General features: G+C 70.0%; 2 protein-coding genes across 6 annotated transcripts in view; one reads left to right on the forward strand and one right to left on the reverse strand.

Annotated features, from left to right (window-relative positions):
- The first annotated feature begins 137 nt into the window (after positions 1–137).
- On the forward strand, positions 138–16,679 carry LOC142364875 (uncharacterized). Its single transcript, XM_075445022.1, is given in 33 exon segments — positions 138–339; positions 431–523; positions 1,350–1,417; positions 1,419–1,597; positions 1,684–1,705; positions 1,707–1,810; positions 1,900–2,040; positions 2,484–2,696; positions 3,482–3,656; positions 4,632–4,752; positions 4,923–5,086; positions 5,171–5,273; positions 5,351–5,497; positions 5,598–5,726; positions 6,916–7,044; positions 7,126–7,341; positions 7,421–7,536; positions 8,906–9,005; positions 9,839–10,027; positions 10,564–10,587; positions 12,628–12,724; positions 12,809–12,925; positions 13,002–13,053; positions 14,246–14,314; positions 14,580–14,857; positions 14,991–15,030; positions 15,112–15,198; positions 15,293–15,403; positions 15,537–15,561; positions 15,646–15,713; positions 15,805–15,913; positions 15,999–16,114; positions 16,479–16,679. Coding segments are annotated over 33 exon segments (3,921 nt in total). The 3' UTR covers positions 16,596–16,679.
- Positions 16,680–16,717: 38 nt separating this feature from the next.
- ARHGEF11 (Rho guanine nucleotide exchange factor 11) overlaps positions 16,718–20,659 on the reverse strand; it is a 28,430-nt gene continuing 24,488 nt past the window's right edge. For 4 of the 5 annotated variants that reach the window (XM_075445473.1, XM_075445472.1, XM_075445471.1 and 1 more), the window contains 6 exons: positions 20,370–20,594; positions 19,996–20,265; positions 18,951–19,043; positions 18,311–18,513; positions 17,710–17,896; positions 16,718–17,307 (listed from right to left, as the gene is read on the reverse strand). In XM_075445473.1, the coding sequence (XP_075301588.1) occupies positions 17,258–17,307; positions 17,710–17,896; positions 18,311–18,513; positions 18,951–19,043; positions 19,996–20,265; positions 20,370–20,594 (1,028 nt within the window). In that variant the 3' untranslated portion in view covers positions 16,718–17,257. The remainder of the gene's footprint in view (positions 17,308–17,709; positions 17,897–18,310; positions 18,514–18,950; positions 19,044–19,995; positions 20,266–20,369; positions 20,595–20,659) is intronic. The other variant, XM_075445474.1, reaches the window with a different exon arrangement.

Consider the following 20,659-nt stretch of genomic DNA (forward strand, 5'->3'; position numbering starts at 1 on the left):
TGGCTGGCGGGGGTCTCACTGCAGGGTGTCCCCATGACTTTGGGGAGGCTGGAGGGGGGCTGTCCCACTGCGGGGTGTCCCCATGGCTTTAGGGGGCTTGAGGGGGGGCTGTCCCACTATGGGGTGTCCCCTAGGCTATGGGGGGCTGGCAAGGGTCTCACTGCGGAGTGTCCCCATGGCTTTGGGGGGGGCTGGCGGGGGGCGTCCCCACCCTGACGGCGCTGGCGCGGGGCGCAGGATCGTTGTACCGCACCGAGTACCGGCAGGCGATCCGGACCGACTACCGGCGACGCTACCAGTGCTGCCTGGGCTACTACGAGAGCCGCGACGGCTGCGTCCGTGAGTGGGGCGAGCGGGGGGGGGGGGCCCGGGGGGCCCGGGGGGCCGGGGGGCCGTAGCCTGGCTGAGCCCCCCGGCCGTGTCCCCGCAGCGCGTTGCACTCGGGAGTGCGTCCACGGCCGGTGCGTGGCCCCCGACCTCTGCCAGTGCGAGCCGGGCTGGCGGGGGGCCGACTGCTCCAGCGGTGAGGGGCTGGGGGGGGGGACAGGGGGACTGGGCTGGGGACCCCCGGCGGGGGTGGCAGGGTGGGGCGGCGGGGTCCTGGGGTGGGACGTCCCGGTGGTTAATGGAGATGGGGATTGGGATGGGGATGGGGATGGGGATGGGGATGGGGATGGGGATGGGGATGGGATGGGGATGGGATGGGTTTTGGGGATGGGGAATGGAGAAGGGTATGGAGATGGGATGGGATGAGGACAGGGACGGGATGGGGAATGGATTGGGATGGGGATGGAGAATGGGATGGCAATGGGATTGGGGGTGGGGATGGAGATGGGATATGGATGAGGTGGGGATGGGGATGGGGATGGAGATGGGCTGGGGATGGGATGGGGATGGGGATGGGATGGGGATGGGATGGGTTGGGATGGGGATGGGATGGGGATGGGATGGGTATGAATGGGATGGAGATGGGGTGGGGATGGGTTGGGATGGATTGGGATGGGGATGGGATGGGGATGGAGATGGATGGGATGGGAATACAGATGGATAAGGATGGGACTGGGATGGGGAGAGCTTGTGATGGGATACACTTGGGATGGAATGGAGATAGGATGAGGAGGGGATGGGATGGGATGTGGATGGGGACGGGATAGGGGTGGGATAGGATGTGACGGGATAGGATGGGGTGGGATGGGATGGGATGGGGATGATATAGGATGGGATGGGGTGGGATGGGGTGGGATGGGATGGGATGGGGTGGGATGCGATGGGGTGGGGTGGGATGCGATGGGGTGGGATGCGATGGGGTGGGACGGGACGGGGAGGTACTGGTGGTCTCCCCCGCACAGAGTGCGACGAGCAGTCGTGGGGCCCGGGCTGCCAGCGCCGCTGCGCCTGCCACCACGGGGCCCCCTGCGAACCCCCTGAGCGGGGCCTGCTCCTGCCCCCCCGGCTTCGCCGACCCCCTGTGCCGCCAGCCGTGCCCCCCCGGCACCTACGGCCAGGGCTGCCGCCTGCCCTGCCCCTGCCCCCCCCAGGCCCCCTGCAACGCCTCCACCGGCGCCTGCCTCTGCCCCCCGGGGCTGGCCGGCCCCCTGTGAGTAGGGGCTCCTCGCCTCGCCCCCCACCCCGGCACCCCGCCGCCGGGGGGTCCCGCTCACCCCTCGCCCCCCTCCTCCGCAGCTGCGAGGTGCCCTGCCCCGAGGGGGACCCCCTGCGACACCCCCTGCCCCTGCCAGAACGGGGGCATCTGCCACCCCTCCGGCACAGGCGCCTGCGTCTGCCCCCACGGATGGATGGTAGGTGGGCTGCGACCCCCCCCCCCCCTCCCGGCCCCTGCCCCCCGAAACGCGGTGCCTGCCTCAGTTTCCCCGGCTTGACCCCGGCACTGCTTTGCAGGGGGAGATCTTGCTCGGTGCCGTGCCCCCCCGGGCGCTTCGGCCCCGGCTGCCAGGGCGAGTGTCGCTGCCACAACGGGGGCCGCTGCTGCGACCCCCGGGGGGGGCAGTGCCAGTGTGCCCCCGGCTTCACCGGAGAGCAGTGAGCTGGGCACGGGGGGATGGGGGGACGGGGGGACACGACTCGTGGGGACGGGGCACTTCTTTGGGAAGGGGAGGCGTGGGGCTGGGGGTGCTCGGGGGGGTAGAGCAGGTGGCTGGGGGTGCTTGAGGGAGGCACAGAGGGGTACGGCGGGTGGCTGGGGGTGCACGGGGGGGCACAGAGGGGTATGGTGGGCGGTTGGGGATGCTCTGGGGGTCACAGAGGGGTACGGTGGGTGGCTGGGGGTGCACGGGGGGGCACAGAGGGGTACGGCGGGTGGCTTGAGGTGCTCGGGGATGAGGCACACGGGGAGGGGGCCACTGAGCCCTGCTGCTGCCAGCACGTTGCCTGGCATGCAACGAGCTGGTCGGCCTCAGCTCGGGAGTCCGGGGAGCCCCACGAGCTTCTGGGGGGTCGTGTCACCCCCTGTCCCCTCGCCGCAGGTGCCGGGAGAGGTGCCCGGCGGGGCGGTACGGGCAGGACTGCCGGGAGAGCTGCGACTGTGCCAACGGGGGCCATTGCTTCCACGTGGACGGGGGCTGCCTGTGCCAGGCCGGCTTCCAGGGCAGCCGCTGCCAGGAGCGCCAGTGCCTGCCCGGCCTCTACGGCCTCCACTGCCAGAGCCGCTGCCTCTGCCACCCCCAGCACAGCCAGAGGTGGGGACCCCCGGCCCCCCCCCGCCAGCCCAGGCTCCCCCCCAGCACCCTCGCCTCCCCCCAGCATCCTCGACTCCCTGCAACATCCTTATGTCCCCCCGGCACCCTCACCTCCCCACAGCATCCTCCCCTCCCTCCCAACATCCTTATGTCCCCCCAGCACCCTTGCCTCCCCACCAGCACCCTCGCCTCGCCCCAGCATCCTCATTCAGCCCCAACACCCTCACCTCCCTCCCAAATTCCTTGTGCCCCCAAAGCATCCTCGCCTCCCCCCAACACTCTCCCCTCCCCCCAGCATCCTCCCCTCCCCCAAACATCCTTGCCTCCCCCCTAACTCCCTCGTCCCCCGAAATCCCTTGTCCCCCCCAACACCCTCGTCCCCCCAGCACCCTTGCCTCCCCCCCTCCACACCATCGCCCCTCCCCACCATCCTCATCCACCCCCAGCACCCTCCCCTCCTTCCCAAATGCCTCGTGCCCCCCCAACACTCTTGCCTCCCCCCTAACTCCCTCGCCTCCCCCCAACACTCTCCCTTCCTCCCAGCTCCCTCCCCTCCCCCCATTATCCTTGCCCCCCCCAGCCTCCTCGCCCCCCCCCAGCATCCTCACCCCACAACCCGGGATGCTGGCTGGGTGGCCAGGAAGGGATTAATCCCCCCCCTCCCCCCCCCCTCCCCCGTGGGGCAGATGTTTTGTATCCCCCCCTATTTGCAAAGCCCCTTCCCAGCACACCCAGTGCTCCGTACTGGGAGCACTGGGGTGCTGAGCGGGTGCTCCCCCCCCCAGCTGCCACCCGTTGCTCGGGGACTGCGTCTGTCACCCTGGCTGGGCCGGGCTCTTCTGCAACGAGAGTTGCCCCCCCGGCACCTTCGGGGCCGGCTGCCTGCACGCCTGCCTCTGCCTGCACGGGGGGGCCTGTGACGGGACCACCGGCCAATGCCGCTGCCCCCCCGGCTACACGGTGCGGGGGCGCGGGGGGCACGGGGGGCGTGGGGGGCTGGCAGTGCTGGGGCAGCACGTGGAGTGGGGAGGGGGGTCTGGGCATCCCTGGGGGGGTAGGGGGGGGTCTGGGTGGTCCTGGGAAGAGCGTGAGGGGGGGGATTCTGGGTGGTCCGGGGGGGGGGGGGGGAGTGTGGGGGGGTCTGGGTGGTTCTAAGGTGAAGCGTGGGGTGGTCTGGGTGGTCTTGGGGGGAGCATGAGGGGGTCTGGGAGGTTCTAGGGGAAGAGTGGGGGTCTAGGGGATCCTGGGTGGGGGGAGTGTGGGGGTCTGGGTGGTTGTGGGTGGGGGGAGTGTAGGGGGGGTCTGGGTGGTCCTGGGGGGGGGGTGTAGGGGGGTCTGGGTGGTCCTGGGGGGGGAGTGTGGGCGGGGTCTGGGTGGTTCTAAGGGGAAGCATGGGGTTGTCTGGGTGGTCTTGGGGGAGAGTGAGGGGGGTCTGGGTAGTTCTGGGGGGGAGTGTGGGGCATCTGGGCATCCCTGGGGAGGGGGGAGTCTGGGTGGTCTTGTGGGAACCATGAGGGTGTCTGGTAGGTTCTGGGGGGACAGTGGGGGTCTAGGGGTCCTGGGGGGGGAGTGTGGGGGTCTGGGTGGTTCTAGGGATGACTGTGAGGATCTGGGTGTCATTAGGGGGAAAGTGGGGGGGTCTGGGTGGTCCTGGGGGGAGCATGGGGGGGTCTGGGTCGTTCTTGGGGGGGTGCATGGGCACGTGGGCATCCCTGGGGGCAGCGTGGGGGTCCAGGCAGCCTTGGGGACAGCTTGGGGTTCCCATGGGAAGCTGGGTTTTGGGGTCACCCACTCTCCCTCCAGCACCAGGGTGCCAAGAGGAGAGGCAAGGGTGGGTGGAGGGGGGGTCCCCAGACTCCCGGGTCCTTTGCCCAACCCTTGGGTGGGGGTCCCGGCTGTCCTGAAATCTTCCCTCCCCCCCCCTCCCACCCCAAGGATGAGCACTGCTCCTCCCTGTGCCCCCCCGACACCTTCGGCACCAACTGCTCCGCTCGCTGCTCCTGCCAGCACGCCCTCGCCTGCTCCCCCCTCGACGGCTCCTGCCTCTGCAAGGAAGGTGGGTGCCCCCCAGGGTGGGGGTCCCCATCCCCGCGCCCACCCCGCTGTCCCCGCACGCCCTCGCCTGCTCCCTCTTTGACGGCTCCTGCCTCTGCAAGGAAGGTGGGTGCCCCTCAGGGTGGGGGTCCCCATCCCCACGCCCACCCCACTGTCCCCCCCACCCCGCAGGCTGGCACGGACCCGACTGCTCGACGCCGTGTCCCCCCGGCACTTGGGGTCCCGGCTGCAACCGGAGCTGCGACTGCGCCCACGGGGCTGCCTGCGACCCCCAGAGCGGGACCTGCCGCTGCCCGCCGGGCTGGCGGGACCCCCGCTGCCTGCACCCCTGCTCGGTGAGTCCGGCGGGGCTGCCAGCGCCGGGCGTCGGGTGCCACTGTCCTCGGCATTGCCCCCCGTGACCTGTCCCCGTCCCCCAGAACGGGACGTTCGGGGTGGGCTGCGGGCAGCGATGCGACTGCGCCCACGCCGACGGCTGCGATCCGGTGACGGGAGAGTGCGGCTGCCTGCCCGGCTGGATGGGTAAACTGGGGGGACGACTGGGAAAAGGGGGGACACCCCGCCGTGCCCTCGGCCTTCATTGCTCATCCTCCTCGCAGGGCTGCGCTGCAAGCAGGGCTGTCCGCAGGGCTTCTGGGGCCGGGGCTGCCGCACGCCCTGCGACTGCCGCAACGGGGCTGCCTGCTCGCCCCAGGACGGGTCCTGTACCTGCGCCCCGGGGTACCGTGGCCCCAGCTGCCAGCGCAGTGAGTCCCCCCCCAAACCCCCCCCCTGCGTTGCTCCCGACCCACCCCTCCATGCCTTTGCCCGCTGGGCTGAGACCGGGCACAACTCGTCTCACCCCAGCCTGCCCACCCGGCCGCTACGGCAAGCGCTGCTCGCTGAGCTGCTCCTGCGCCAACGGCTCGTCCTGCCACCCCGCCGACGGCTCCTGCCTCTGCGCCCCGGGCTGGCGCGGCCCCCGCTGCACCCAGCGTGAGTGGGGGACCGGGGGGGGTGGGGGGGGGGAGCGGGGCTGGCCCCATCCGCCCCAACCCCCCCAAGTCTGTGCCCCCAGGGACGTGGCACCCCCCTGCCCGGCCGGCTGGAGGGGGCTGCGCTGTGGGGAGGGGAGAGCCCGGCACGGCCCCCCCACCCCGGGGGGCTGCAACCCCCCCAGAGCCAGCCTGGGGGTCCGCGGGGGCAGGAGAGGGAACAGCCCCGAGCCATGTGGGTTTCCCTGCCCAGCTCCGACCTGGGGAGTATGGAGATATATAGGCCCAGTATGGAGCAATATGGGCCCAGTATGGAGCAATATGGACCCACTATGGAGCTATATAGACCCAGTATGGAGGTATATGGGCCCAGTATGGAGCGATATGGACCCACTATGGAGCTATATGGGCCCAGTATGGAGCTATGCAGTCATAGAATCATAGAATCATAGAAAGTTTTGGGTCAGAAGGGACCCCTAGAGGTCACCTAGTCCGCAGTATGAGGCTATGTGGTCCCAGTACGGAGCTATATGATCCCGGGCAGTATGGAGCTATATGGTCCTGCTATGGAGCCATACGGTCCCAGGCAGTAAGGAACTATATTGTCCCCTTATGGGGCCATACTGTCCTGGGAGCTCTGTGGTCCCCGTATGGAGCCATACAGTCCCGGGCAGTATGGGGCTGTGTGGGCCCCGTATGGAGCCATATGGCCCAGTCAGTACAGAGCCATGCGGTCCCAGGCAGCACGGGCCTCTGTGTTCCCCGTATGGAGCCATATGTTCCCGGGCAGTATGGGAATCTGTGGTCCCCATATAGAGCCATATGGTCCTGGGCAGTACGGAACCATGCAGTCCTGGGCTGTATGGAGCTCTGTGGTCCCCATACGGAGCCATACCACCCCAGGCAGTATGGAGCCATATGGTCCTGGGCTGTATGGAGTTCTGTGGTCCCCATATGGAGCCATACCACCCCAGGCAGTATGGAGCCATATGGTCCTGGGCAGTATGGGGCTCTATGGTCCCCATATAGAGCCAGAAGGTCCTGGGCAGTATGGAGCCATACAGTCCCAGGCAATATGGAGCAGTATGGAGCCATCTGGTCCCCGCACGGAGCCATACATCCCGGGGCGGTACGGGGCCATATGGCCCGGCGCAGTACGGCCCCGGCTGCCCTGGTCCCTGTGCCCCCAGCCTGCCCCGCCGGCACCTTCGGGCCCCGCTGCGCCCAGCTCTGCCGCTGCCCCCACAACGCCTCCTGCCACCCGGCCAGCGGGACGTGCCCCTGCACCCCCGGCAGGATCGGGCACCACTGCGATGCCGGTGAGTGGGCACCGAGCTGGGAGGCCCCGCTGGGTCCCTGCCGCACCCTAAGCACCCCGTGTCCCCCCCCCCACCCCACAGAGACCCCCGAGCAGCCCTACACCATCGTGCCGGCCGCGTCAGCTGCCTACAGCTCCCTGGGGCTGGTGCTCAGCCTGGTGGCCCTCGCAGCGTTGCTGGTGGCAGTGGTGGCCGTGGCCCTCTGCTACCGTCACCGGCGGAAGGGGAAGGAGAGCCGGCACCTGGCCGTGGGCTACACAGCCGGACAGACGGACACCTCTGACTACGTGGTGCCAGGTGAGCGTGGCGACGTGGCCACGGCCCCATCCCTGGTGACGCCACCACCGCTGTGCCAGCCTGACGCCTGTCCCCGCAGACGTGCCACCAAACCACCACGCGCACTACTACTCCAACCCCAGCTACCACACGCTGTCCCAGTGCACGCTGCCGGCCCCCGGCCCCGGCGCCCAGGACCGGGCCAGCTCCCTCAAGGTACGACACGGTGCGGCTCCGGCAGCGGGGCACGGCGCAGTGTGGGGTTGGACGGCGCTTCACGGTGTTGTGCAGTGCATCACGGTGTTGTACGGTGCATCAACGGTGTTGTACGGTGCGTCACAGCGTTGTAAGGTGCACCATGGTGTTGTACGGTGCTTTACGGTGTTGTACAGTGCTTCACGGTGTTGTAGGGTGCTGCACGGTGTTATATGGTGCACCACGGCTTTGCACAGGGCACTATGGTGTCGTACGGTGCGTCACAGTGTTGTATGGTGCATCATGGTGTTGTACGCTGTGTCACGGTGTTGCACAGTGCACTACGGCGTTGTAAGGTGCATCACGGTGTAGTACGGTCTGTCACGGTGTTGTAAGGTGCACCGTGGTGTCGTACAGTGCGTCACAGTGTTGTAAGGAGCATCATGGCGTTGTACGCTGTGTCATGGTTTTGTACAGCACACTATGGTGTTGTAAGGTGCATCACGGTGTAGTACGGTCTGTCACGGTGTTGCACGGTGCACCATGGTTTTGCATGGCACACTATGGTGTTGTACGGTGCGTCACGGTGTTGTACAGTGTGTCATGGCATTGTACGATGTGTCACGGTGTTTGATGGTGCATCACAGTGTTATATCGTGCGTCACGGTGTTGTACGGTGCGTCACGGTGTTGTACAGTGCACCATGGTGCTGCACAGCACACGACGGTGTTGTGAGTCACGCGTGTCGTATGGTGCGCCGCGGTGTTGTGCGCTGTGTCACGGTGTTGCACAGCGCACTACGGTGTTGTACGGTGTCGTACGGTGCGTCATGGTGTTACTCAGTGTGGCGTGGTGGTGCGTGGTGCACTGTGGTCTTGCACAGCACACGAAGTTGTTGTAAGGTGCATCACGGTGTTGCGCGGTGCTGCGCGGTGCTGTACGGCGTTGCGCGGTGCTGCGCGGTGCTGTACGGCGTTGCGCGGTGCTGTGCGGTGCTGTGCGGCGTTGCGCGGTGCTGTACGGCGTTGCGCGGTGCTGTACGGCGTTGCGCGGCGTTGCGCGGTGCTGTACGGCGTTGCGCGGCGTTGCGCGGTGCTGCGCGGTGCTGTACGGCGTTGCGCGGTGCTGCGCGGTGCTGTACGGCGTTGCGCGGTGCTGCGCGGTGCTGTACTGCATTGCGCGGTGCTGCGCGGTGCTGTACGGCGTTGCGCGGTGCTGTGCGGTGCTGTACGGCGTTGCGCGGTGTTGCGCGGTGCTGTACGGCGTTGCGCGGTGCTGCGCGGTGCTGTACGGCGCGCCGCGGTGTTGCGTCGTGCCCCGCGGCGTTGCGCGGAGCCCCGAGGCCCGGCTGCCTGAGCCCGGTGCCAGCCCACCCCTCTCTGGGCTCCAGGTGCCCGGCACCCAGCTCTTCCCCGGCGCGGAGAGACCCCGCGGCCCCGACGGCAACGCCACGCTCCCCCCCGACTGGAAGCACCTCGGGGGGCCCCGGGGTAAGGGGGGACGGGGGGGCAGCTCCTGGGGACATCGGCTGGAGCGGGGTGGACACCGGTGTCCCCTCCCCGCTCCGGACCCACCGGGATGGCTCGGGCGGGGGGGGGGGTTGGGTTGAGCACCCTCCTGCCGGGGAGGGGGGATGGAGCTGGGGGGACCCCAACCCTGCCCTTGCAGGGGGGCAGCTGGAGCGGAGCTACAGCTCCAGCTCCGGCTGCGGCCGGGGGGAGGGGGAGGGCAAAGGTATGGGGGGGAGGGGAGGGGATGGGGAAAGGACAGGGATCAGACGGGGGTGGGATGGGATGGGGACGGGGTGAGGTGGGAAGGGGATGGGGATGGGGATGGGGATGGGATGGGATGGGATGGGATGGGATGGGATGGGGAAGAGGGTGGGGATGGGGGTGGGATGGGGAAGGGAATGGGATGTGATGGGAATGGAAATGGGGATGGGATGGGATGGGATGGGGAACGGGATGGGATGGGATGGGGAAGGGGATGGGGAAGGGGATGGGGAAGGGGATGGGATGTGATGGGAATGAAAATGGGGATGGGATGGGATGGGATGGGATGGGGAACGGGATGGGATGGGGAAGGGGATGGGGAAGGGGATGGGGAAGGCGATGGATGGGATGGGATGGGGTGGGATGGGATGGGATGGGATGGGATGGGATGGGATGGGATGGGATGGGATGGGATGGGATGGGATGGGAAAGAGACGGCCGGGCTAGGGAAGGGATGGGGCTGGAATCACCCGGGACGCAGCCGGACGCGGCTGCTCCCTCTCCCCTGGGCTCCCTGCCGTGGGGAGCCCCCCAACTCCTCCCCCCCTCAGCCCACCCCTCCGAGGGGCTGGGGACCAGCGCCAGCTCTCTGGCCAGCGAGAACCCCTACGCCACCATCAAGGAGCTGCCCCCCGCCCCCGGCAAGACCCCCGAGGGCAGCTACATGGAGATGAAATCCCCTGTCCGGAGGGAGATGTCCTACGCCGAGATCGGGCTGGCGGAGGAGCCCCCCCAGGAGGGTACGGCCGGGGGGGGCCCTGGCCCCAGCGAGCCCGGCTGGGGGGGTACACGGACCCGGTGATGGGGGCTGCATGGGTGGGGGGGGACCCAGACCTGGTGAGGGGGGCTGCATGGGTGGGGGGGGACATGGATGCGGTGGGGGGTGGGGGGGGTTCATGGGCGTGGGAGGGACACAGACCTGGTGGGGGGGGGCTGAATGGGTGGGGGGGGGGGACCCAGACTTGGTGAGCGGGGCTGCATGGCCCTGGGGGGGACACAGACCTGCTGGTGGGGGCTGCATGGGCATGGGGGGGACACAGATGCGGTAGGGGGGGGGCTGCATGGGTGGGGGGGGGGCACAGACCTGGGGGGGGGGGGGCTGCATGGGTGTGGGGGGGACCTGGACCTGGTGGGGGGAGCTGCTTGGCCCCGGGGGGTACACAGATGTGGTGGGGGGGGCTGCATGGGTGGGGGGGGACGACATGGCCTCGATGACGGGGGCTGCATGTCCCGGGGGGGGCACACGGCCCCTTGCAGCCTCCTCTTGTCCCCGCAGAGACCTGCCCCGGGGGGGACGAAGGTATCACCCCCGCACCCCCCCCCAGCCACTACGACTCCCCCAAGAACAGCCACATCCCCAGCCACTACGACGTGCCACCCCCCTGGCACCCCCCGCCGCCCCCCCCGTCCCCCCCGTCCCCGCCGCGGCGCAGGGCGGCCCGCTGAGGGCTGGGGGGGCACGGGGGGGTGGGGGTCCCGGGGCTGTCCCCGTCCTCAGGCCTGGGGGGCACCGGGGGGGAATGAAGGGGGGTGGGCGGTGGGGGGGGGCACGATCCGGGGCTGCCCGCGCGCCCAGGGACGGGGATGGGGTCTGCACTGGGGGGCGGGGTGGGGCCGAGGTGGGACCAGTGACGGACCAGTGATGGACCAGTAAAGACCCAGTGATGGGCCTGGTGATGGTCCCAATAAAGGCCCAGGAATGGGACAAGAAATGGAGCAGTAGAGGCCTAGTGATGGCCCCAGTAACGGACCAGTAACGGCCCAGTGATGGCCCCAGTAACAGACCAGTAACGGCCCAGTGATGGCCCCAGTAATGGACCAGTAATGGTCCAATGATGGCCGCAGTCAGGGCTCAGTGACAGTCCCAGTAAGGGCCCAGTAAAGGCCCAGTGATGACCCCGGTAAGGGCCCAGTGATGGAACCCATAAAGACCCAGTAAGGGTCCAATGACGGCCCCAGTATGGGCCCCAGTGATAGTCCCAGTAAGGGCCCAGTGATGGCGCCAGTAAGGACCCAGTAAAGGCCCAGTAACGGTTCAGTGATGGACCCAGTAAGAGCCCATTGATGGGACCAGTAAAGGTCCCGGCAGGCCCAGTGCCGGTCCCAGTAAGGGCCCAATCATTGCCCAGTGCTCCCAGTGCCGCTTCCCAGTTCCCAGCCACCGTGGCCCGTAGTGCCGGCCCCGCCCCTTTCCGCGCCGGCCCCGCCCCTTTCCGCGCCGGCCCCGCCCCTTTCCGCGCCGGCCCCGCCTCTTCATTGCCACCCCGCCCCTTCCGGGCTGACCCCGCCTTTTCCGTGCAAGCCCCACCCACCAAGCGCCGGCCCCGCCCCGCGCAGGCGCCGCAGCGCCCCCAGGCCCCGCCCTTGGCCGCTGTGCGTTGGCTGCCGGGGCCGGGCCGAGGCCGCGCACCGAGGTTGCTGCCGGCCCGGGGACCCCCCCAGGGAGACACCCCCTCCCCCATAGGGATCCCCATGGCCCCCCCCGGCCCTGAGACCCCCCCGTAATCCCATGGGACCACCACTGTCCCCCCCCTCCCAGCCCTGGGACCCCCCCACGGGAGACCCCCATAGGGACTCTTATGGGCTCCCCAGCCCTGGCACCCCCTGGGGAGGCCTCCGTTGGGACCCCCATAGGGCCCCCCCCAGCCCTGGGACCCCCGCCCCCCGAGAAGACCCCTGTAGAGACCCCACAGGGCCCCCTGCCACTGGGACACCCCCTTCCCCTTGCAGGGACCCCTCATAGGGACCCCACAGCCGAGAGACCCGCTTGCTCCTGCCGCCCCCCCAGGAATCCCCATAGGGCCCCCAGCCCTGGGACCCCACCCCGCCCACACAGGGACCCCCATAGCCCCGCCCCCATCCCTGGGACCCCCATCGCCACCCCCGCAGCCCTGCGACCCCCATTCCCACACACAGGGACCCCCAGAGCCCCCCCCCAGCCCTGGGACCCCCCACTCCCCAACACAGGGACCCCCATAGCCCACTCCCCAGCCCTGCGACCCACACAGCGAGGCCTCCATAGGGCCCTGGGACCCCCCTGCACCCCCACAGAGCAATCAGCCCTGGGTCCCCCTCCCCCAGGGAGACCTCCATAAGGCCCCCCCAGGGACCCACCCAACCCTAGGACCCCCCCTCACCCCCCAGAGCCCTCCATAGGACCCCGTGCCGCTGGGACACCCCTTTTCCCTTCCAGGGACCCCCATAAGGACCTCGCAGCCCAGAGACCACCCCCCCCCCATAGAGCCCCATGTCCCTGGAGATACCCCCCCCACCCCCCCCGCATCGGGGTCCCAGCCCCAGGGCATGCTGAGCCCCCCCACCCCGGTGCCCCCCCCCCCAGCTACGGACCATGAGGCGGCAGGGGGAGCGGACGCCCAGGGAGAAGGCGGCTGCAGGGGAGATGAAGAGCGTGGAGAGGAAGGCCGAGCAGGGTGCAGGTGAGACCTCCCCCCCCCAGGCCCTGGTAAGGCTGGAGGGGGGGACTGTGGGGGTCCCCACCATGTCCTGTGCCCCCCCCCCAGAGCAGTACCAGTGCAGCGGGCTCCTGGAGCGGGACTTCCCCGAGCTCTGCGCCCGGGCTGGCATCGCCGCCGTCCCCAGAGTCACCCTCCGGCCACCCCCCAGCTTCCCCGCCGATGGTGAGAGGGGTCGGGGTGGGGGGGGTCGTGCCCCCCTGGAGGCACCCCCCGCCCCACCCTCGTCCTTCGCCCGCAGCGGAGCCGCCCGAGCCCACCTTGGCCGAGGTCCTGGCCGGCGTCGAGCGCAAGTACGGCTCCTTCCAGCCCCGCATCCAGGTGGAGCGTGACGACCCCCAGCACGTCCGCGCCGTCTTCCTGCGAGGTGGGGTCCCAGGGACCCCCACCGTGTCCCCCCCGCTCCCCCCCCCCAGGAATGAGGAGCCCCTGGCAATGGGCCCGCGGGATCCCGCCAGCCGTGCTGGGGGTCTCGGGAGGGGAATGGGCGTGTCTGGGGGGCTCTTCCCCCCCCCATCCCATCCTGTGGCTCTTGGGAGCAGAAAGGCCACATTTGGGGGTTTCTCCCCCCCCCCCCATCCCATCCTGCTGCTCTCAGGAGGGGAACAGCCATGTTGGGGGGGCTCTTCCCGCCCCCCCAGTCTTATCCTGCGACCCTCAGGAGGGGAGAGGCTGTGTTTTGGGGGGCTCTTCTCCCCCCCCCCCATCCCATCCCATCCCACAGCCCTTGGAAGGGGAACGGCCACGTTTGGAGGGCTCTTCCCCCCCCCTCCAATCCCATCCAGTGGCTCTCAGGAGGGGAATGGCTGCATTTGGGGGGGTTCCCCATCTCATCCCATCCCATCCCATCTCATCCCATCCCATGGCCCTCGGGAGAGGCACAGCCAGGTCTGGGGGGCTCTTCCCCCCCCCCAATCCCATCCCACAAGCCCTTGGAAGGGGAACAGCCATGTTGGGGGGGTTCTTCCCCCCCATCCCATCCCATCCCATCCCATCCCATCCAGTGGCTCTCAGGAGGGGAACGGCTGCATTTGGGTGGGTTCCCCCCCCCCCCCCCCATCTCATCCCATCCCATCCCATGGCCCTCAGGAGGGGAACAGCCAGGTTTGGGGGGGCTTTTCCCCCCATCCCATCCCACAGCCTTGACCCCCCCGTCTCCGGCAGGCTGGAAGCTCGAGGAGGACATGCTGGGGGTCCTGAGCCGGTGCCTGCCCGCGCTGGGTGGGCTGCAGGAAGTGCAGTGAGTGCGGGCGGGGGGGGGCGGGGGGCCATGGGCAGCCCCCCCCGAGCCAGGTCCCGACACCCCCTGGTCCCCCGGCAGCCTCTGGAAGGTCGGGCTGACGGAGCGGCTGCTCCCGGCGCTGGCGGCACTGGCGGCACGCTGCCCTCGGCTCCGGTGAGGGGTGCTCCCTCGCCATCGCTAATTAACGGGGTGCCAGCGAGGGTCGTTAACTTGGGGGGGGGGGGGGGGGGGGTCCTCCACAGGATGCTCAGCTTGGAAGGGAACCCCCTGCCCGAGCCTGCCTTCCACGTGCTGATGGGGAGCGACAGCGCGTGAGTGGGAGCGGGGCCGGGACCCCCGCGGGACCCCAATCCCAGCATGGGGGGGGTTGGCAGGGCCCTCTGGGGATCCCCCACCCAACCCCCTGCCCAAGCAGGGTCACCCAGAGCAGGGGGCACAGCACCGCGGCCAGGGGGGCTGGAATATCTCCAGAGAAGGAGACTCCACAGCCTCCCTGGGCAGCCTGGGCCAGGGCTCCGGCACCCTCAGAGGGAAGAAGTTCTTCCTCGGGTTCAGCTGGAGCTTCCTCTGCTCCAGTTTGTGCCCGGTGCCCCTTGTCCTGTCAAGATCCACCGCTCTCCCCTCGTCTGCCCACGGTCGTGGCGTCGTGGAACGCTGCCGGGGTTTGGTGGCTCCATGCTGGGTGGTCCCGCAGGCTCGCCCACCTCTCCCTGCGCAACAACGGCATCGGCGACGCGGGCGCCCGCCTCATCGGGCAGAGCCTCGGCACCCCGAGCTCCCCCGACCACGGCCTGCGCTCGCTCGTCCTCAGCTTCAACCGCATCTCGGACCTGGGAGCCGGCTACATCGCCCAGGTGGGCTGGGGTGGGGGGGTGCTGGGGGTGGGGGGTGGAGACGGGGGTCCTGCACCCCCCTCCCCGGCACCCAGCCCTCTGCTCCCCAGGGCTTGCGCTTGAACCGCTCCCTGCTCTCGCTGTCCCTGGCCAGCAACGACATCGGCGACGCGGGGGCTGTGCGGCTGGCTGAGGTGGGTGCCCCCCCCGCCATGGGGAGGGAGGAGGGGGCTGGGGCCCGATCCTGCCCCGACGCCGGCCCCGCTGCCCGCCAGGTCCTGGGGCCCTTTGCCCTGACCCACACCGAAGTGGTGGAGAGGAGGCGGCTGCTCTGGGCCGAGGCGCTGGGACGGTCCCGCACGGTGAGACCCCCCCCCCCCCCCAGCTCCCCATCTTCCCCACCTGGGGGTAAGGCCGGGGGGTGCCGGCACCCTGAGCCCCCCCCCTCTCCCCCAGACCCCAAAGGAGTCCGAGGGCCAGAGCGAGCATCCCTCCGCCCCGCGCGGCAGAACAGCCCCCAGCAAGCTGCCCCCCGCCAAGCTCGGCAGAACCCCCGCCAAGAAGAAGGTGAGGGGGGGGGGGGACGACGCCCCCCAGGCTTTGGGGGCAGGCGGTGTGCCTCAGTTTCCCTCCCTTTACGCCGTGCAGTGCACGGGGAGGGAGGCAGGGGGTCCACCAGCTGCTGCCCCGTCCTTTGCAGGAGGAGGCCAAGCAGCCCAAGAAGCGTGAGTGAGGGTCCCAGGGGCTGAAGGGGCCTGGGGGGGGCCATGCCTGGCTCAGCCCCCCCCCCCCGCTCTCCCTCCCGGCAGCGCCGGAGCCAAGAGCTGCCCGGAGCCGAGAAGCCAAACCCAGTGGCCCGGAGAAGCCAAGCCTGGAGGTGGGGGACGGCTGGGGGATGGGGTGGGGAGGGGGGGGGCCCCACTCCGGGGTCCCACGCTCCCTCCGGGACCCCCCCCCCCGGTGTCCAGGTGCCGGATTCGGCCGAGCCGCCGCACCCGCTGCTGGAAGAGGCCCGGGAGCACCGGGGCAGCGTGGTCCTGCCGGGAAACCGGGCGCTCCTCAACCTCAACCTGAGCTGTGAGCGAGGGCGGGGGGCTTGGGGGGGCTCAGGGGGCCGGGGGGCCGGGGGGCTCATCTCCCCAACCCTCCTCTTCCTCGGCAGACAACCGTGTCACCGAGCGGGGCCTCGGCGCCTTCCTGGCGGCATTGGAGGTGCAGCAGCGGGAGAAGAAGCCAAAGGTGCCGGGGCAGCAGGGGCTGCTCTGCCTCTCCCTGGAGGTGAGCTGGGGGGCTGGCATCGCCGTGGGGCTGGCATCGCCGTGGGGCTGGCATCGCCATGGGGCTGGCATCGCCGTGGGGCTGGCATCGCCGTGGGGTTGGCATCGCCGTGGGGCTGGCATCACGGTGGGGTTGGCATCGCCGTGGGGCTGGCATCACCGTGGCACTGGCATCACCATGGGGCTGGCATCGCGGTGGGGTGGGCATCGCGGTGGGGTTGGCATCGCCATGGGGTGGGCATCGCCATGGGGTGGGCATCGCCATGGGGCTGGCATCGTGGTGGGGTTGGCATCGCCATGGGGTGGGCATCGCCATGGGGCGGGCGTCGCGGCGGGGCACAGCCCGACGCCCCTCTCCCCCGCAGAACAACCACATCCCCGCCGCCAGCCCGGCCTTCGCCCGGCTCCAGGAGCTGCTGCCGCCGCCGGCCCCTGGCCCTGGCACCCCAAGCCCCGAGGAGGAGCCGGGACCGGGCACCTAAGGGCCCCCCCCGAGCCGCCGTGGCCCCCCCGGCGAGGCAGAGCTCGCGTCAGGGCTCTTTTTAAAGCAAAAAACCCCCAAACTGCAGCTTTTTACCGCGGGAAGGAATAAAATCAAAGCGGCTCACACGGCGCAGCACCCGCGCAGTCCTGGCTCTATTATATATAATATATATATCGGCCCCCCCGCGCCGCCGGAGGGGGGACGCGCCCCGGGTCACCGGTGGGGAGGACAGCCTGGTGCTGGGGGGGTCCCCGCTGCCCCCCGGCTGCCGGCTGGGGGGGGCCGGCGGTGGGTATTTACAGGGGGGGGGGGTGCACGTACGTACATATTTATAGGCAGCGGGGAGGGGGCCGCAGCACGGAGAGGAACAGAACAAAGTGCATTTATACAGACTAGATCCAGCTCTCGCGGCCGGGGGGGGCACGGGGGGGCCGCCATGCGAGGGGGGGAGGTGGGGGGGCCCGGCTGCCCACCGCAGCATGCTCCCTCCTTCCAGCCGAAGCCCCCCGGCAGTCTGGGGGGAGGCTCCCCCAGCTGCCGGCACGGGGGGCGGGGACGGGGGGGGCTGTCGGGCAGTGCCCCGGCTTCCAGAGACTCTGGGGGGGGGGGCAGGGAGAGACACACACCCCCCCCCCGCCTCCACCGCCATCCCCACTGCGGCTAAAGGCCGGCGTCGTGAGCGGGGTCCTCAGCGAGGGGGACTCTGGAGCCTGGAAAACAGGGGGAAGGGGTTGATGGGGGGGTGAGGGGATGGGGGGGGGACACAAGCCCAGCACGGCGAGCGGGGCTCTGGAGCCTGGAAAATGGGGGGAAGGGGTTGAGGGGGGGGTGACAGGACGGGGGGCCAAGGAGGGGATGAGCCCGGAGGGGGGCTCTGAAGCCTGGAAAATGGGGGGAAAGGGCTGAGCGGGGGTGAGGGCACAGGGGGACAGGGAGGGGATAAGCCCGGAGCGGGGCTCTGGAGCCTGGATGATGGGGGAAGGGATTGAGGGGGGCGAGGGGATGGGGGGGGACGAGCCCAGCACGGCGAGCGGGGCTCTGGAGCCTGGAAAATGGGGGGAAGGGGCTGAGGGGGGCGAGGGGACAGGAGGCCAGGCAGCGGCGGGTCTCACCTGGGGCGTTGGTGGCAGGGCCCTGCAGGCTCCGCAGCGTGCGGGACAAGGGGCTGTCACCGTCGGGGCTGGGGGGCCGCTGGCAGCAGCCGGTCACCTCCGGGGCTGAGCCCCCCAGGGGGCTGACGTCGGGCGAGGGGCTGCGTCCCAGGGTCCGCAGCAGCTCCCGGTGGGCTGCTTCCACGGCCTGAGGGGGCCAGGTCAGAGGGGTGGGCGCGGGTTTGGGGTTCAGCCCCATTAACCCCCCATCATGACACCCCGAGGGGCCCCCCCCCACCCCATGACACCCTGAGGGACCCCCCCCCCACCTCATGACACCCTGAGGGCCCCCACAACGCCATGACACTCTGAGGGACCCCCACAACACCATGACACCCTGAGGGCCCCCCCCCCCCCCACCTCATGACACCCTGAGGGGCCCCCACAACACCATGACACCCTGAGGGGTCCCCCCCACCTCATGACACCCTGAGGGGCCCCCACAACACCATGACACCCTGAGGGGTCCCCCCCACCTCATGACACCCGGAGGGACCCCTCCCCACCTCAAGACACCCGGAGGGGCCCCCCCACCCCCCCCTTCCCCAGTTTGGGGGCTCACTTTCAGCCTGTTGAGCTTCACTGTCAGCTGCTCGATGGTGCGGAAGATGAGGTCCACGTCACGGAGGGGAGCTTGGGGGTCCGGGGAGCCCTCGGCAGGGCTGGGCCGGGCGGGGGTCTCCCGCGAAGGGCTGGGGGGCGGCGCGGGGTCCGGGGCCGCGGGCCGGGGGGGTCCCGCGGGCATGCTGACGTAGAAGTAGTTGCCTGAAGCAGGGATGAGCAGCGTCAGCGGGGCAGGGACCCGCTCGGGTGGGCGGTGGGGGCCCCTGGGGAGGGTGTTTCGTCCTGGCCCTCCCCCCCCCCACACAGGGGGCAGCGGGTTGTGCCCCTTCGCAGCAGGATCCGGCCACCGACCCGCTTCCGGCTCGCTCTGGGTCACTGCGTCAGGGCCGGGCGGGGTGGCCTCGGTCATGGGGACAGTCCTTGGGGACACGGGGGTGTCCCCTCCCCACCCAGGGACAGGACCCCCTGAGTGACCCCGTCCCCCCCGCCCGGGTCTCGTGTCCCCTCGGAGGACACGGCCCCCCTCCAGGGACACAACGGGGTCCCCGTGGCGGGGAAACGGGGCCCTAGCCCTCCTGGGGACACGGGGACATGGGGACACCCTGCGAGGGCTGGGGGGGGACCGGGGATCTCTTTACCCTCTACATTAGCTCCGCCTCCTTCCTGCAGCTCAGATTCTGATTGGCTGCTGCCTGGAGAGGGCGTGGCCTCCTTAGCACCCTCTGCCTGGGCTGTGCACCCCGAAAAGAGAGGGGCGAGGGAGAGGGACGGGGTGAGCAGGCCCGCCACCGGCACCCAGCAGCACCCCAGCACCAGCACCCCAAAACCAGCACCCAGCAGCATCTTGTCACCAGCACCCCAGCACCGGCACCCAGTAGCATCCCAGTACCCCAAAACCAGCACCCAGCAGCATCCCTCCACCAGCACCCAGCAGCATCCCTCCACCAGCACCCCAACACTGGAACCCAGCAGCACCTCAGCACCAGCACCCGGCAGCATCCTGTCACCAGCACCCCAAAACCAGCACCCAGCAGCATCCCACCACCAGTACCCCAAAACAGCACCCAGTAGCACCCCACCACCAGCACCCCAAAATCAGCACCCAGCAGCATCCCATCACCAGCACCCCAAAATCAGCACTCAGCAGCATCCCACCACCAGCACCCCAGCACCAGCACCCCAAAACCAGCACCCAGTAGCATCTTGTCACCAGCACCCCAGCACCGGCACCCAGTAGCATCCCAGTACCCCAAAACCAGCACCCAGCAGCATCCCTCCACCAGCACCCAGCAGCATCCCTCCACCAGCACCCCAACACTGGAACCCAGCAGCACCTCAGCACCAGCACCCGGCAGCATCCTGTCACCAGCACCCCAAAACCAGCACCCAGCAGCATCCCACCACCAGTACCCCAAAACAGCACCCAGCAGCATCCCGCCACCAGCACCCACCACCAGCGCCCGTCGGAGCCCCCACACCCCTGGGGTGCACACAGCAGCAGGGGGGGGTGTCCACCCGCACCCCTCGGCCTCCCGTGCGAGCCCCCAGCCCCGATCCAGCCCATCTCATGCAGGCAAGGGGGGAGGGGACCCCGAATCCCAGCGTGGGGCAGATCGGGGAGAGGAGACGGGGGGTCCCCAGCGCCTGCCCCCCACCCGAGGACCCTCGCCATCACCCCTCTACCTTTTCGGACGACTTTGTAGCTGCTCGGCTCCTCGGCCGCCGGAGCGGGCTCGGGCGTCTCCCCCCGGCTCAGCCGCGGCGTGGGGGGCTGGGCTGGGCTGGGGGGCTCTGCCAGCCCCCCCCGGGAGGCCGAATCCTGGCTGGGGAGCACCGAGCCCCAGGCCTGGCCGGCACCGCCAGTGACCGACGGCGTGGGCGTCACGTCGTCCTCGGGCTCCGCGTCCCGGCACGGCAGGAGCCTCCGGAGGATCAGGAGCCGCAGGTTTTCCACTGGGATCGGAGGGGGGAAGAGGTGGTTTTGGGGTTCAGCTCCCTCGGGGAGAGGCTGGCGTCGCTGGGGGGGGGTCGCTGATGGAGCCCTCCATGGCACCCACCATCTTCCAGCGCCGCCTCGGCCAGCCCCTCGGTGCCAGCGGGCCCTGAGAGCGGCAGGAGCACTGGGGGTCCCAGCCGCTCGGCGGGGAGGGCGTCAGCTGCCGACGCGGGTAGGGGGGCTGCGGGGAGGTCTTCCTCGCCTTCCTCCACCTCGCTGCTCCCCGGCTCCTCCAGCAGCGCCGGGGACTTCTCCCTGCCCAGCAGCGCGGTGGGATTGTCGTCCGCTGCGGGGAGAAGGGCAGAGCTCAGAGCCACGTCCCCCCGAAAGGCGGGCGGGGGGCGGGCAGGG

This window comes from Opisthocomus hoazin, chromosome 30 (genome assembly GCF_030867145.1).
Source record: "Opisthocomus hoazin isolate bOpiHoa1 chromosome 30, bOpiHoa1.hap1, whole genome shotgun sequence".
Lineage (NCBI taxonomy): Eukaryota > Metazoa > Chordata > Aves > Opisthocomiformes > Opisthocomidae > Opisthocomus > Opisthocomus hoazin.